At 47.4% G+C, this 15,179-nt stretch overlaps 1 protein-coding gene across 2 annotated transcripts in view; it reads right to left on the bottom strand.

Annotated features, from left to right (window-relative positions):
* Positions 1-7,469: 7,469 nt before the first annotated feature.
* Positions 7,470-15,179, bottom strand: part of TMEM51 (transmembrane protein 51) — a 61,912-nt gene continuing 54,202 nt past the window's right edge. For both annotated transcript variants that reach the window (XM_055582629.1, XM_055582630.1), the window contains 2 exons: positions 11,721-12,243; positions 7,470-8,607 (listed from right to left, as the gene is read on the bottom strand). In XM_055582629.1, the coding sequence (XP_055438604.1) occupies positions 8,199-8,607; positions 11,721-12,058 (747 nt within the window). In that variant the 5' untranslated portion in view covers positions 12,059-12,243 and the 3' untranslated portion in view covers positions 7,470-8,198. The remainder of the gene's footprint in view (positions 8,608-11,720; positions 12,244-15,179) is intronic.

The following is a 15,179-nucleotide window of genomic DNA, read 5'->3' on the forward strand; positions in this document are numbered from 1 at the left end:
TTGCACCAGGTCTTAGCTGTGGCATGTGGGATCTAGTTTCCCAACTAGGGATGGAATTCAGGCCCTCTGCTTCGGGAGCACTAAGTCTTAGCCACTGGACCACCAGGAAGTCCCTCCTGCTTCTTCTTGATGTAACTGACACTGGGGAGCCAGGCTCTATGACCCGAGTCCTCACTGCCCAGGAGGATGGATTTTCCTTTGTCCAGAGCAGAGTTTTTCAACCTTGGCACTGTTGACTTTGGGGTAGAACAGCTCTTTGTTGTGGGGACTGGCCTGTGCATTGGTGGGTGCTTGGCAGAATCCCTGCTCTCCTAGATGTCAGTCAAAGTCAGACACGGCTGATGCGACTTAGCAGCAGCAGCAGCCCCCACTCCAGCCATGAATTTGCCAAATGCCCCCTAGGAGGGGAGGTGCAAATCAATCCAGTGGTTAAGAACCACTGATCTGAGGTAAAAACATTCAGTTCTGGCATTGGCTTGAATCCTTAGCAGTGTCACTGGGAGCTGATAATCTTTTGTCTCATGTTGCGTCTAGGAATGGGTCGCTTGTATCAGCAAGTCATCCACCTAGCTGCCTTCCTGGAACCTGCAGAGTTCCAGGGGGTCTGATGAGTCACACAGCAGTCAGCTGGCTTGGTTCCGAGGAAACTTCTGCTGCCGGGGCTACATTTTAAAGGTGTCTGATATGGGTGTATATGTGTTCTCTCTGGTGGCTTTTCTGGATAAATTTGTATCTATGTATTGCACAATCTGTATTTCTATGTCTTTCCCTTCCTCTCTTGGTCAGCTTGCTTCACAGTGTCCAAAGAGAGCAGGCTTCCTGACCTCTGCCTTCCATTGATTATTGGAGGATCTGAGCCTGATGTGCTGCTGCTCACTGTCAGGTACCATCCAGCTTCAGATGCTCTAGGATGCTGCAGCATCTGGTTGGAGATTCATAATGTGCACAAGTGTAGGAGAGATTTTCTGGAATTCTCTGCACCCAGATATTTATGTGGCTCACTCTGCACTTTTCCTTAGTGTTACTTCCCTTGGAGACTTTTCCTAATGACCCAGATTGGTGATCCTCTCCTGCCCATTTTTCTTCACATCCTTTTAGTTTTCTGCCATGACATCGTATTTTGATTTATTTGTTTATTATCTGTCCTCCCTCCACCCAGAATATGGCCTCTGTGTCAGCCAGGACTTGATCCACCTTTTTTTTTTTTTTGCAGATTATCCCTACTATGTGCATGTGGCTCATAGTAGATTCTCCATAAAAATACGTTGATTGAGTAGACTTTGCTTAACTTGGGGATTCCCAAACACAGCTCATCAAGGATGTTTTCCCCTTCTACCCATTATAATCCAGGGAAATACAGTTGGGGACTCAAACAGGAAGAGGGTGGCTAAAACCCTTAGAGCTGTGCTCACATTCTTAGTACCAGCCACTCAGTTCTGAATACACTGACAACTCGCCATTAGACTGAAAACAAAGTGGACTGACTTGTCCACTCTGTGCAATAGGAGTTGCCATCATCTACCTTGAAGACCAAGTCTTGCAAGGCTAACCCCAGGACTTCCTCAACTGGCCTTACCTATGCATCCCTGCAGCTGTTTCCCTGGAGATGGCTTTCTGGGAGGATTCCTTACAAACTATTGGTGGCACCTGGTGAATTGTCCCCAGACCTGTTTTCAGAAATGATTGTGAGGACTGCCTGCTAATGCAGGGGACAAGAGTTCAATCCCTGGTCCAGGAAGACTCCACATGCTGTGGGGCAACTAAGCCCATCCGCCACAACTACTGAGCCCATGAGCCACAACTACTAAAGCCTGAGAGCCCGAGAGCCCACGCTCTGCAATAAGAGAAGCCACTGCAACTAGAGAGTAGCCCCGACTCACTACACTAGAGGAAGCCTGCCCGCAGTCACAGAGGCCCAGCGCAGCCTATCATTTATTTATTTAATTAAATAAATTAAAATCTAAAAAAAGAGAAATGATTGTGAGGCTCATGCTTGGAGCAGTGCTTGGATCTTCAAGTTCTCCATCAGGGGACAGTGATCTAGTCACAGCCACCACGTGGCCCCCACTGTCTGTGCAGCTGCAGCTTCGGCACTTTACCTGTGTGTTTCTCCGGCACTCATCTCAAAATGAGTCACCTCCATTTTGCTGGTGTGGAGATCAAAGCTCAGAAGGATCCAATTATTTGCCCAAGATCATCCTTCTAGTGGTAAAGAACCCACTTGCCAGTGCAGGAGACTTAAGAGATGTGGGTTTGATCCTTAGGTTGGGAAGATCCCCTGGAGGAGGACATGGTAACCCACTCCAGTATTCTTGCCTGGATAATCCCTTGGAGTGAGGAGCCTGGTGGGCTTCAGTCCCTAGGGTTGCACAGAGTCCGACATGATTAAAGCAACTTAGCACGCACGCATCCTTCTAGGAAGCAGCAATGCTTGGATTAAAACAAAATCCTCCCTGATTGAAAGCCCATCTCTCACCCTCTGAGCTTGCAGACAGAACAGAGGCTGTCCTTTCATACATCTACACTTAAATACTCAGCTTGATTTGTCCTAGAAGCTAAATGGGCCTTGTCAGGGCCCTTAAGGCAACGAATGAGACCATTAATCCTCAGAAGGGCTCTTTGAGTACTGTCCTTTGTGGCCTGTGGTTTGATTGATCCATCCATTTCCAGGGATAAAGCTGTGTTGCATTTTCAATTTTGCTCTGCACTTGCAGGGTTATTTTGGCTTTGCCATCTCACATGTGTCCATCCAGAACCAAGGCTTTGTTGTTGTTGTTCAATAGCTAAGTCATGTCTGACTCTTTGCGACCCCATGTACTGTAGCCTTCTAGGCACCTCTGTCCATGGGATTTCCCAGGCAAGGATCCTGGAGTGGGTTTCCATTTCCTCCTCCAGGGAATTTTTCCCTACCTTGGGTTTGAACCTGTGTCTCCTGCATTGGCAGGCAGATTCTTTACCACTGAGCTACCTAGGAAGCCCAGGAACCAAGGTATCCCAGGACATTTGGCAGCAAGCAACAGAATCCCACTCCAACTCATTTCAGCAAAAATAGTCCTTACTGAAATCAGCCTGTGGCATCCTATAGACCCAAAGGGCAGTGAATGAGGTCAGACAAAGGAGAACCCAGGACAGGGGAGGCCAGCCAGCTGATCTCTCTTTCTATGGACCATTTTCACGTCTCTTCTTGCAGACCAGCTTTCTCTGTGCACCTGGCTGCCTGGTGGTTTTCAAGTTTATTACATCCAGAGCAAGTAGCCAGTCCAAAGTGACCATGATCATTGTCACCCAAGGCCAGGGGACCCACTTTGGGAAACACTGTCCAAGCAAGAACCTTTCCCATAGAGAGCAGGGCTTCATGCTGTATCCCTGGAGCCCAGAATGGTACCTGGCTCATAAGGGATTTGTGGAGCTCGATATGTATTTGTGGGTGCACCCAGCTGACTTAGCTGTGCACACATACACACCAGGCAGTGTTCTGGGCTGCAGTTACAGTCATGTTCCAACATGATCTTCTGCATCTGTCATCTGCTTGTGGCTCCCCTTCATCAGCACTGTAACCAGTCTGAGAAAAGTGAAAATCAGAACCAAGACCAAGTGGAGTGTCCACTGTGAGACCAGCACTGCCTACGATGCAAAGGCAGTGCCCGCCTTCAAGGACTTGGGCTAAATTTAGGATTAGAGCTTAAAAGGGGGAATTTACTGGCATGACACAGCATCTTTTGTGGAACCCAGGAGCAGACGTACAGCAGGGCTAACCAAGGACCAGGACCAAGGACCAGAAAGTCATCCAGAGACAGTTTCTGAAGTCTCATCTTCACCTCTGCCTCTTTCAGCACTCAGCTTCCCTCTCTGCTGAGCAACTTGCCCTGCTTCACTCACTTATCAAGGCTATGGTTTTTCCAGTGGTCATGTATGGATGTGAGAGTTGGACTATAAAGAAAGCTGAGCACTGAGGAATTGATGCTTTTGAACTGTGGTGTTGGAGAAGAAGACTTGAGAGTCTCTTGGACTGCAAGGAGATCCGTCCAGTCCATCCTAAAGGAGATCAGTCCTGGGTGTTCATTGGAAGGACTGATGCTGAAGCTGAAACTCCAGATCTCTGGCCACCTGATGCAAAGAGATGACTCATTTGAAAAGACCCTGATGCTGGGAAAGATTGAGGGCAGGAGGAGAAGGGGACGACAGAGGATGAGATGGTTGGATGGCATCACTAACTCAATGGACTTTGGGTTTGGGTGGACTCCAGGAGTTGGTGATGGACAGGGAGGCGTGGTGTGTTTTGGTTCATGGGGTCGCAAAAAGTCGGACATGACTAAGCAACTGAACTGACTGAATCCCTGAGACCACATCGCCCAGCCAGCCTCTCCATTCCGGGACCTGGGAGAGATGAGCCTAGCCTAGCCTAGCTTTTGATTGGTTCTCCTAGGTCAGGTGAACACATACCTACCAGCTGTGACTTGAGAGGGTGGAAGTCACAGGACACTGACATGGCTGCTGAGATTCTTTCTTTTGGGTGGGGTGGGAGTGGTAATGGGGAATTTTCTTTGCTCTTTCATAGCCCTGGGACCAGTTAGGGTCCAAGAACAGGTGGGTGGCTTCTTGACTTTTTCCCCCTGCCCTGCTTCTCTGCCTTTCTTCTTCTTTTATAAAAGATTATTTATTTGGCTGCACTGGCTCTTAGTTGCAATATGTGGGATTTTTTTTTTTTTTTAAGTTGCAGCATATGGGATCTATTAATAGATTCCTGACCAGGAGTCAAATCTGGGTCCCCTGCATTGGGAGCCTGGTGTCTTAGTCATTGGACCACCAGGGAAGTCCCTGCCTTTCTTATATTTTCCTTAAGAACAAAAACAACAATGGAGAGAACAGGGTCTTTCTTCTGGTCTTCACCTTTATAGCTCTCTTTTTAATAGTCAAAAGATAGAAAGCTCTGATAAGTCTGAACAAACAGGATGAGTGTGCCTTGGGGAATTTTGAGGTGAAAGTGACATCCTGCTTTGGTTTTAATTTAATATTGCAGATAACTTATTGCTACATTCCCAGCTAACATTCTCTCTGCCTTGCTTTTAGACAGAGGTGCATCCATGCTCCATAGTTTACCTACTAAGTATCTACAATCTATTCTCTGAGCAACATAAAATAATTTTCTACTTGATCATTTCCAAACATACAAAAACAAAAATTTCTGTGTGTGTGTGTGTGTGTGTGCACCGCACGCTCAGTCATGTCCAACTCTTTTTCAACCTCATGGACTGTAGCCCATCAGGTTCCTCTATCCATGAAATTTGCCAGGCAAGAATACTGGAGCAGGTTGCCATCTCCTTCTCCAGGGGACTCTTCCCAACCCAGGGACCGAAGCCACATGTCGTTTCTCCTGCTTTGGCAGGCAGATTCTTTACCACTGTGTGCCACCTAGGAAGCCCCCAATTCCTACAGCACTCGTGCCTTATAGGATGAGCCCAGAAGCAAAGCAAGGGCTGGTTTCTAATGAGTTTAAGATTGAGTCCCTTGTTGGTTTCCTAAAGTCACTATAATGAATTCCCATGAGCGTTGTGGTCTAAAACAACAAACTTACTCTCTTAACGGTTCTGGGGGCCGAAAGCCCCAAGTCAGCATCAGTTGGGCTGAAATCAAGGTGAGTGCTCTAGGGAGGAGTGATTTCATGTCTCTTCCAGCTCTGGTGGCTGTGGGTGTCCCTTGACTTGTAGATGCATCACTCCAGTCTCTACCTCCGTGGTCACTGTCTCCTCCTCTTCTGTGTATATAATCTCCTCCTGTCTCTCCAGGCATACTTCTGGATGGACCCACTTGGATAATCCAGGATAAGCTCAAGTCAAAAATCCTTAATTTCATCGCATCTGCAAAACTTTACCTTGTAAGGTAATGTTCTTGGGTCCTAGGGATTAGAGCCTGAGATCTTTGGGGCCACAGAGCAACCTACTGCAAGCCCCAAATGTCTTTCTCTCCTGAGGAGGGTCTAGGCTGGTAGACCCCCTGACAGATGTCTACCAGAGACCAGATCAAGAGCCCTTGTAGAAGGTCACTTACTTTTTTATTTTGCTTGTGCTAGATCTTCATCGTGGCACGTGGGTTTCTCTTGTAGACCATGGGCTCTAGAATGCAGGCTCCATAGTGGTGATGTGTGGGCTCAGTTGCCCTGTGGCATGTGGGATCTTAGTTCCCCAACTAGGCAATCGAACCTGTGTCCCCTCCATTGGGAGGCGGGTTCTTAATCACTGGACCACCAGGGAAGTCCCTAGAAGGTCATTTCTCAGCTCATTTGGAACCTTGCTCCTCCCCTTTCTTTTTTCCTCCTGTTTGTCCTCCAATCAGGGAGAAGCATTAGGAGTAGATGAAGAGCAAGTCCAGCCCAGAGTTACACGGAGAGGCCCTGGGTGGCTCAGGGGTGGGCTGGGACCAGACCAGGCCTCCAGGTATCCCAGGTCACCAAGCAGACCCTTGTAGCTTCCTGTTTATAAATTTACATGAGGAAATGAAAGGTTGGGATTTCGGCACCGTGGCCAATTCTGTTATAAGAAGGTGCTTGACCTTCTAATGGCTGCTCCTTCCCTCCCACAGGAGCTTTTAGGAAAACATTCAGGGCCTGAGAATTTGCTCTCCCAGCCACACTTCTAGCCACACAGACCCCTAGCAGCCAGCTCCAGGCTCATCAACACCAGGAAGGGAACTTTGTGTTTTATTTTGGTTTTTATTTTTGGCCATGCCACATGGCATGTGGAACTTCCCCAACCAGGAACTGAACCCATGCCTCTGACATTGGAAGCATGGAGTCTTAACCATTGGACTTAACCACGTCCCAGAAAGGGAACTTTGGACTTGCTGTCTAAATATCCAGAATTTTCTGTTGGGCATGTGGGTTGACAGGGACGCTCTCAGCACTTGGGACACACAAATCCTCTTTTAAAGTCTGAAGGAGCCCTTTCCACTGAGTGGCACAGTACACTGTGGAAGAACTCAGGCCCTGGGGCCTAGGTTCAAATCCCAGCTCTGCCACTTATTAGTGGTGTGACATGGGGCCCCTTAATTAACCCGATTCTCCATGAACTAACCCACAGTAGGAATACCTGGCTTGTGTGGGTGTGTGCTCTGTTGTGTTTGGCCCCATGGATTGTAGCCTGCCAGACTCCTCTTTCCATGAAAGTTTCCAGTCAAGAATATTGGAGCAGGTTGCCATTTCCTACTCCAGGGGATCTTCTCGACCCAGAGACTGAAGAATCTCTTGTGTCTCCTGCATTGGCAGGCAGATTCTTTACCACTAGCACCACCTGGGAAGCCCAATACCCGGCCTGGGTACAGTTGAACAGGGATAAATATGTGAAGTGCTTAGCATAGCACCTGGTGTATACTAAGTGTTCAGGATATATTAGCTAGTGTTGTTCTCATTGGTGAGATTTCTCCCTAAGCAAGTCAGTGTTGGAAGAGCTGTTAAGGTAATCTAGCACCAAATGTACGACATATAAAATATTTTATTACAAAAAGCTCATTTTAGAAGGAACAGAACATCTCGGATGGCTTTCCTTTTTTTTTTTGCCAATACATAGGAGAGACTAGGAAAAGTCTACCAATGAGACTAGGATCTTATGCATCCTCAGGTCTTGAGGCCTCAAAACAACCGATGGCATCAGGGCTCTGAGAACCCCACCTGGGTCTCACCTCCATGTAATCATCCAGCCTCTTGTTCAGCTTAATTCATGATATGGGCGTGTCCTTTCTGTAGAGCTGGTCATCTTTCCTACCCACAGTGCAGGACTCCAGGGAGAAAGTGAAGACATAACTTATTTTCTTTGGGAAACAAAACAGTCCTAGTGGAAGCAAAACAAAGCCATGATCTAAGGCAGTTGCTACGTATCCTTTCCTAATCAGAAGGAGGAGTGTTGTCCCCAGCAATTCAATGTCAAGGAAGGACAAAGGGGAAGATGCCGGCACTGCTTCCCTGGATGGGGTCACAGCTTCACAAGATCCGAGGCAGCAGCTCTTTCCAATGTACCTGCAGCCGGAGGTCCTGGGGACCCCAGAGTCACTCCCCAGTCCTAGAACGCCCTCAGCTCCTGGCCCCATCCAAATAGCCAAGTACACACCTGGCCCCTCCGCTTCTCAACTGTGGCTGAAGTGGCTTCATTCGGGGTCTGTTGGTGCAGAGGACGAGAAACAGGAGGGAATCTGCCCAGGAGGGGCCATCAGTCGGGGGGCCGGGCATCACGGGCCTTCTCCTGGACCTCATCGTACTGTGGCGGGGGTGTCAAAGGCTCGATGGAGGGAGGAGGCACGTTTTTGTCCGGCAGGTTGATCCTAAAGTCTTTGAGGTGAAGCTTTTCGGATTTTATCCTTCTCACTTTCAGCGGCTTCAGGCGTTTGGACAACTTGGAGTTCTGCCTGTCGGGGGGGTTCCCTGGGCTGGTCTCCACGTCGGCCCTGGTTGTGGTGGGGCTCGTCTCATCCAGCCCTGTCAATGACTCGTAGGAGGGGAGAGAGATGCTCATCCGGGGGTTCTGGTCCGCGTCCCTCCCTTCTGCGTAGTTTGTGTTCATCACTTCCTCGTAGCTGGGGACGTAGTACCGTGAGGAGGCCTCTTCCTCCTCCTCCTGGCTGCAAGATAGCAACACAGACATGGGATGGTTAGCATGTGCTCGAGTCACTTACGATCACAAAGAGAAGGATCCCAGACCACACGTTGCCACTGGGACCCTGGATACCAGCCTTGTTAACAACAGGTGTATCCAAGGAGGAATAAGAGCTATCACTTCACCTATTGGCTACAAGCCAGACACTGTTCTAAGTACATATAAACTAATGTCATCTTTCTAAAGACACTATGAGTTAGGTACTATTGGGTTGGCCAGAAAGTTTGTTTGGGCTTTTCCACTGGATAATATGGAAAACCCAAATGAACTTTTTGGCCAGCCCAATATTGGTATACCCATTTTATGGATGGGAAATTACAGAATAATTTGAGATACATGTAAATTTTATATTCCAGATATTCTTTCTCTACCCAGGAACAACGATTTTGCTTCAAATTGGCACCTGTTTCACGTATGTTTATGTTGTCTATGGTCAAAGGACGCCCATCTGGGCATCAGAATAGCCCACCTGGCATGCTGTTACATTTGGGCTAAAAAGCAGGGGAGGTTAACACTTTTCATTTTATGGATGGGAAAACAGATACACTGAGGTTAAGTGACTTGGTCATACCTTTAATGATGGGTGACTAGTTTTCCTTCTTTGCTCTTTTTTGTATTTCCCAAGTTTTCTAGAATATGCCTGATTATCTTTTACTTTCAGAAAATTTGTTTAATTTTTCCAAAATAAAAACATCTCCCATCCCACTAGAAAGATAAGACATTCTTACTGAAAATTCAAACACTACAGAAAAATTTGATAAAGAATATAAAAATACTTAGATTGCCAGGAGAAATATCAACAACCTCAGATATGCAGATGATACTTAAAGGCAGAAAGTGAAGAGGGACTAAAGAGCCTCTTGATGAGGGTGAAAAAGGAGAGTGAAAAAGCTGGCTTAAAACTCAACATTCAAAAAACTAAGATCATAGTATCTGGTCCTATCACTTGATAGCAAATAGATGGAGAAAAAGTGGAAACAGTGACAGATTTTATTTTCTTGGACTCCAAAATCACTGGATGATGACTGCAGCCACAAAATTAAAAGACACTTGCTCCTTGAAAGAAAAGCTATGACAAACCTAGACAGCATATTAAGAAGCAGAGACATCACTTTGCCAACAAAGGTCCATATAGTCAAAGCTATGATCTTTCCATTAGTCATGTATGGATGTGAGAGTTGGACCATAAAGAAGGCTGAGCACTGAAGAATTGATGCTTCTGAGTTGTGGTATTGGAGAAGACTCTTGAGAGTCCCTTGGACTGCAAAGAAATCAAACCAGTCAATCCTATAGGAAATCAGTCTTGAATATTCATTGGAAGGACTGATGTTGAAGCTGAAGCTTCAATACTTTGGCCACCTGATGGGAAGAGCCGACTCATTGGAAAAGACCCTGATGCTGGGAAAGAATGAAGGCAGGAGAAGGGGGTAACAGAAGATGAGATGGTTGGTGGCATCACTGACTCAATGGACTTGAGTATGAGCAAGTTCTGGGAGATAGTGAAGGACAGGGAAGCCTGGTGTGCTTCAGTCCACGGGATCGCAAAGAGTTGGATACGATTTAGCGGCTGAACAATAACAACATTCTGCTATACACCTTTCCAGATCCTTCTCTAGTCCCATAGCCACAATGTCTGATGTGATGAAGACCTTAACATGCTGTGTTATAAACCTCCTTTTCTCAGAGATACAGATTCACATTAGCAAATATAGTTTGGCAGTGGCTGCAGAGAATTCTAGTGAATGGGCATGTTATAATTTAGCTCGACTGATGGATATTTAGTAGTCACATCTGTCTATGCTATTTTCAGCAATGCTCTGATAAATCTATGAGTACAGACCCCTTTGCACTTGTGTGACTGTGTCCCAAAGATAAGCTCTTAGGAAGATAACTGATAGGCGCACACATCTTTAAAACGCCGGTTACAGTGAATTCCCCTTCAGTAAGGTTATGTCAACCAGCCCCTCATTAGCAACCCACTTCCTGACAAATCTTTAACCCGGAGGACAGTCTACGTTGGCCAGCAGATAGGCAAAAAATTACAATGCCTTTTGTTGGTTGGTTGTATTTCCTGACTAATGAGACTGAACAACTATCATTTGAATGTCTGTGAAATGCTTGTTCGTGTTCTTGGTCCATTTTCCAACTGTGTGTTCTTTAACATTTATTTGTAAGGGATCTTTAAAAAATTTTTTTTATTGTGATAAAAGTCACATAATATAAAGCATACTATTTTAACCCTATTTTAACTGTGTATTTCAGTGGCACTAGTACATTCACAGTGTTGTGCCTGTCTCACCATCATCCATTTCCCAAATTTTTCACCTCTCTAAACTGAAACTCTCCCCATTAAACCCTAAGTCTCCATTCCCCATCCCTACCCCAACCCCCCACCTCCCCAACCTCTGGGCCCTGGCATCTATCAATGTACTTTCTAACTCTATGAATGTGAGGTACTACTCTAGGTGCCTTGTATAAGTGGAATCAAACAGTATTTGCATCTGCTGTATATTGGAAAGCATTTTTAAGGTTAACTTAATATCTGTCCTACAAACAGACTGTGCCTTCTTCCCCCCACCCCACCCCATGCTATACAGTAGGTTCTCATCAGTTATCTATTTTATACAAGTAGTGCTCTTTTTACACTTGGGGTATCAACTTTTATCTTATGCCCCCAATTTAGCACTTGCTTTTTAAATGTGTCTGTAGCATTTTTTGTCAAATAGAACCTTGCTTCCCAACCTTTCAACTCAAAGCATAAACATCCAGGACACTGGGGGTAAACGGACTAGCTTCCAGGGGGCAGGCTCCGGCCACCCCAGGTGCCATGCAGATCCCCTGGAGGGTGTGTCAGAATCTTGACACAACTGTAATCATTCATTCAAACCATATTATTTGGGAAACTCTGGGATCAAAAGATAAAGTCATTTGTAAAACGATAAACTGTTTCACAGAAGCGGTCATGGGAGACAGCCCCTTAGATTAAAATGTTCTCACCACTGTTGAGTCCTGAGCCTGTGGGTATGCATGTGGGTGTGCGTGTCCATCCCCCGTCTGGGTCTGGTTGGCCATCCTCACCTGTCTTCCTCGTGGGCGTGTGGTTCGACCCCCGGGTGCTGGATGTGTGCCAGCTCCTCGCCCTGCCGCTGCTTCCTCTTGTCCCGGATGCTCAGGCAGATCGAGAGCAGGAGCAGCATCACGCCGGCCCCAACCAGCACGTAGGCCACAGAGAAGGTCTTGCTCTTAAGGATGCCACTTCCTACCTCCGTCTTGTTCCCCTGAGCAGCCGGCTTTTCTGCATTGCTGAACCCAGGGACCAGGTTCCACATGGCCATGATGATCCCAAGGACCAGCATCCCCAGGCCGATGGCGGTCAGCGCATAGTGCGAGCCGTTGGCTTTGGACTGGGCCATCATGCCAGCAGGAGCGGGGCAAGGTCCAGGTTCAAAGAGAGAAAATAAATAAATAAAAAGCAGCAGCTGCAACAAAACGTCCTGAACGAAAGCCCTAGGGCCACACTAAAAAAACGGCGGCTGGACTCTCGAGGGATGGTTGCAAGCCAACACGAGGCATCCTGTGTGGATGGCTGCGTCCGGGAGGTCTGCGAGGAAAGCAGAGAGGAGAGAGCAAAGTCATTTCTGGTTCAAGGCGCTCTGCTGAATGCGGTGGCTGTGCTCCTGACTAGGGGCGGGGTCGGGGGGGTTGAGGGGTAGGGGGAGGCAGGACTGAGTCACGGCCAGGGCTGGGCTTGCCTCTGATGCATTCCAGACGTCTTACGTGCCCTGCTCCTTCTGTGATCTGCCTCCCCAACCTGAAAAGGAGAAGCCAGACCGTTCCCTGCGGGAGGCCAGAAAGGTCAGAGCTGCAGGTCATCCAGATATTTTGTGGGATTTAGTGAAGTGCAGTACAATCTCACCCTCTCACCAGCTACAGCAAGAGTGAACCATGGCTTCCTGAGCCATGTCAATATTGCCTGGCTGACCGGCATCAGTCATGATGTGACCCAGTCAAAGTAGCTTCCCATTGTCTGCACCCTCAGTAGCTTCCCATTGTCTGCAGCACAAAATCCAGGCTCCTTGGAATCCTGCTCATGGCGGGCTCAACCTGACCCTGCCTCTCCCACTCATCTTGCGCCTCACTCCCCTTCGCAAACTCCCTCCAGGGTTTCTGTCCTTCTCTGATCAGCCCTGCTCAGCTGCCCTTCTGTGTCTCCCGCAAGCCCCCAGGATCTTCTGTGGCAAATCTCTTTCTTTCTGTGACCACTTTTTTTCCACTTTGCTCCTGGAACATAGCAGCACCCTCCCTCCCCCAATGCCTGCTGAATCAACTGAATGAAATAGCCAGAGGAAGCTGTCCTGCAAGGCATGCTTCTTTTCAGCCACATGGAGTTTTACCTTTTTTTTTTTCCTTCTCTCTTAAAGGGTGCTTTTCCGTTTATTTTTGGCTGGCACGGCATGTGTGGCATGTGGGATCTTAGTTCCCCAACCAAGGAATGGAATCTGTGCCCCCTGTATGCAGAGCAGGGAGTCTTAACCACGGCACTGCCAGGGAAGTTCCGAGTTTTGCTTTTCTTAAAGGAGCAGAAACCTGCACATCCATCATCTTAGCTGTTGTGCCCAGCTGGATGAAAAACCCTCTCTTGTGAAGCAGCTCCGAGACCTTGTGCTCATGGGATCAATCAGCTGGGAGTCCATAACAATTTGCTGGCAGGGAGAGGGAGCCTGATAAGCCAGTGACTTGAAGGTTTGAGACTGGAACACTTTCAGGGAGCTGGAGGACCAGCGAATGAGGCTCCTGGCTAATTACTCCTCAATACATTATCCCTGCCACAGCAATCTTTGCAGAACAGTAAAACTTTACAGCTGTTTAGATGGGCAAGGCCCTATTTGCCATTCCACATTCTTTCCGCTCCTTGCAAAAAGATGGCTAACCAGGCCATGTGAAATCTGATGCTGCCGAGATATTTTCTCATCAAGCACTGGGCTCCGTCTGAAACTGGCCACTTTGTTCAAAAATACTCTAAAAATAATTGGGATAACATCCTCTATCAGCTTGAAGTCCATTCCTTCTTTTTTTTTCTCCCACTCAACAAATATTTCACATGTACCCGCTAAACAGTGTTCAGTACTAGAGAAATACTGATGAACAAATTAAGGATTAGCGGGGAGGTTTCAGGCCAGCAGGAGAACAGTCCACAGGGAATAACAATAAAGTAGGGGGAGAGAGAGAGAAAAAATTAGGCATAATCTGTTTTTAGGACATATATTAAGTTAAATATAACTTAATGCTTTCTTAAGAAGGCATTCCAATTACATTGGCTGCTAAGTTGTTTCAGTTGTGTCTAACTCTTTGGGACTCCATGGACTGTAGCCCACCAAACTCCTCTGTCCATGGGATTCTCCAGGCGAGAATACTGGAGCGCGTTGCCATGCCCTCCTCCAGGGGATTAAACCCACATCTCTTACATCTCTGCGTTGGCAGACAGATTCTTTACCACTAGCACCACCTGACTCCGCTTATATAAGGTACCTACAATAGTCAAATTTATAGAGTCAGAAAGTACATTGGTAGATGCCAGGGGCCAAGGGGTGGAGGTGGGGAGGGGGAATGGGGACTTAGTGTTTAATGGGGACAGGGTTTCAGTTTCAGAAGATGAAAAATTCGGGAGATGGATGATGGTGATAATGGTGAGAGTTGCACAACGATGTGAATGTACTTAGTGCCACTGAACTGCATAGTTAAATGTGGTTACAAGAGTATGCTTTATATGATTTTTATCACATTAAGAAATATTAAAAAGGGCTTCCCTGGTGGCTCAGTGGTCAAGAATCTGCCTGCTAATGCTGGAGACATGGGTTCGAGCTGTCACGGGGCAACTAAGCCCGTGGGCCTCAAGTCCTGAGCCCATGTGCCCTAGAGCCTGGCTCTGCAACAAGAGAAGCTACTGCAGTGAGAAGCCTGCCACATTAACTAGAGTAGCCCCCTCTCGCTGCAACTAAAGTCCCCGCGGCAACGAAGACCCACAGCCAAAAATAAAGCAATAAAATGTTTTAAAAATTAAAAAAATACTGAGAAGAAAGTACAGGAACTGTGGCACCAGGCAGCCGGGGGTCCTGACTCAGGCTGGAGGGCATATGGAGAATCTTGTGAGAGAGAAGCCCCACTTCACACATTAGGGTCTGCCTCCTGAATGTGCTATACTATATGGGTGGGCACAAGTGTGTACGTACATGCACACACATGCCCGTGTGCTGGTGTATGACCATGCACGTGTGTGCGTGCAGAACGCTGAACAAGAATCCTGTTGGAGACACTTGCAGTGAGGCCAGCTGCTAATCGCCTACTGTATACACAAGGCGGTGTGCTTCTCACATCACTCATGGCCAGCGAAGGGAAGGATGAGGGGTTTCTTAGCCCTAGCAATGCCTCAGTTCTGCCAAATGGATTGGAGACAAAGGTCAGAACTGGGGGGCTCAGTGGTAGAGAGATGCAGCCTGAGCCTTGTGCTGGAAGCAGGAGAGAAGAAGAAACTATTTA

Source organism: Bubalus kerabau, chromosome 5 (assembly GCF_029407905.1).
Source record: "Bubalus kerabau isolate K-KA32 ecotype Philippines breed swamp buffalo chromosome 5, PCC_UOA_SB_1v2, whole genome shotgun sequence".
NCBI lineage: Eukaryota > Metazoa > Chordata > Mammalia > Artiodactyla > Bovidae > Bubalus > Bubalus kerabau.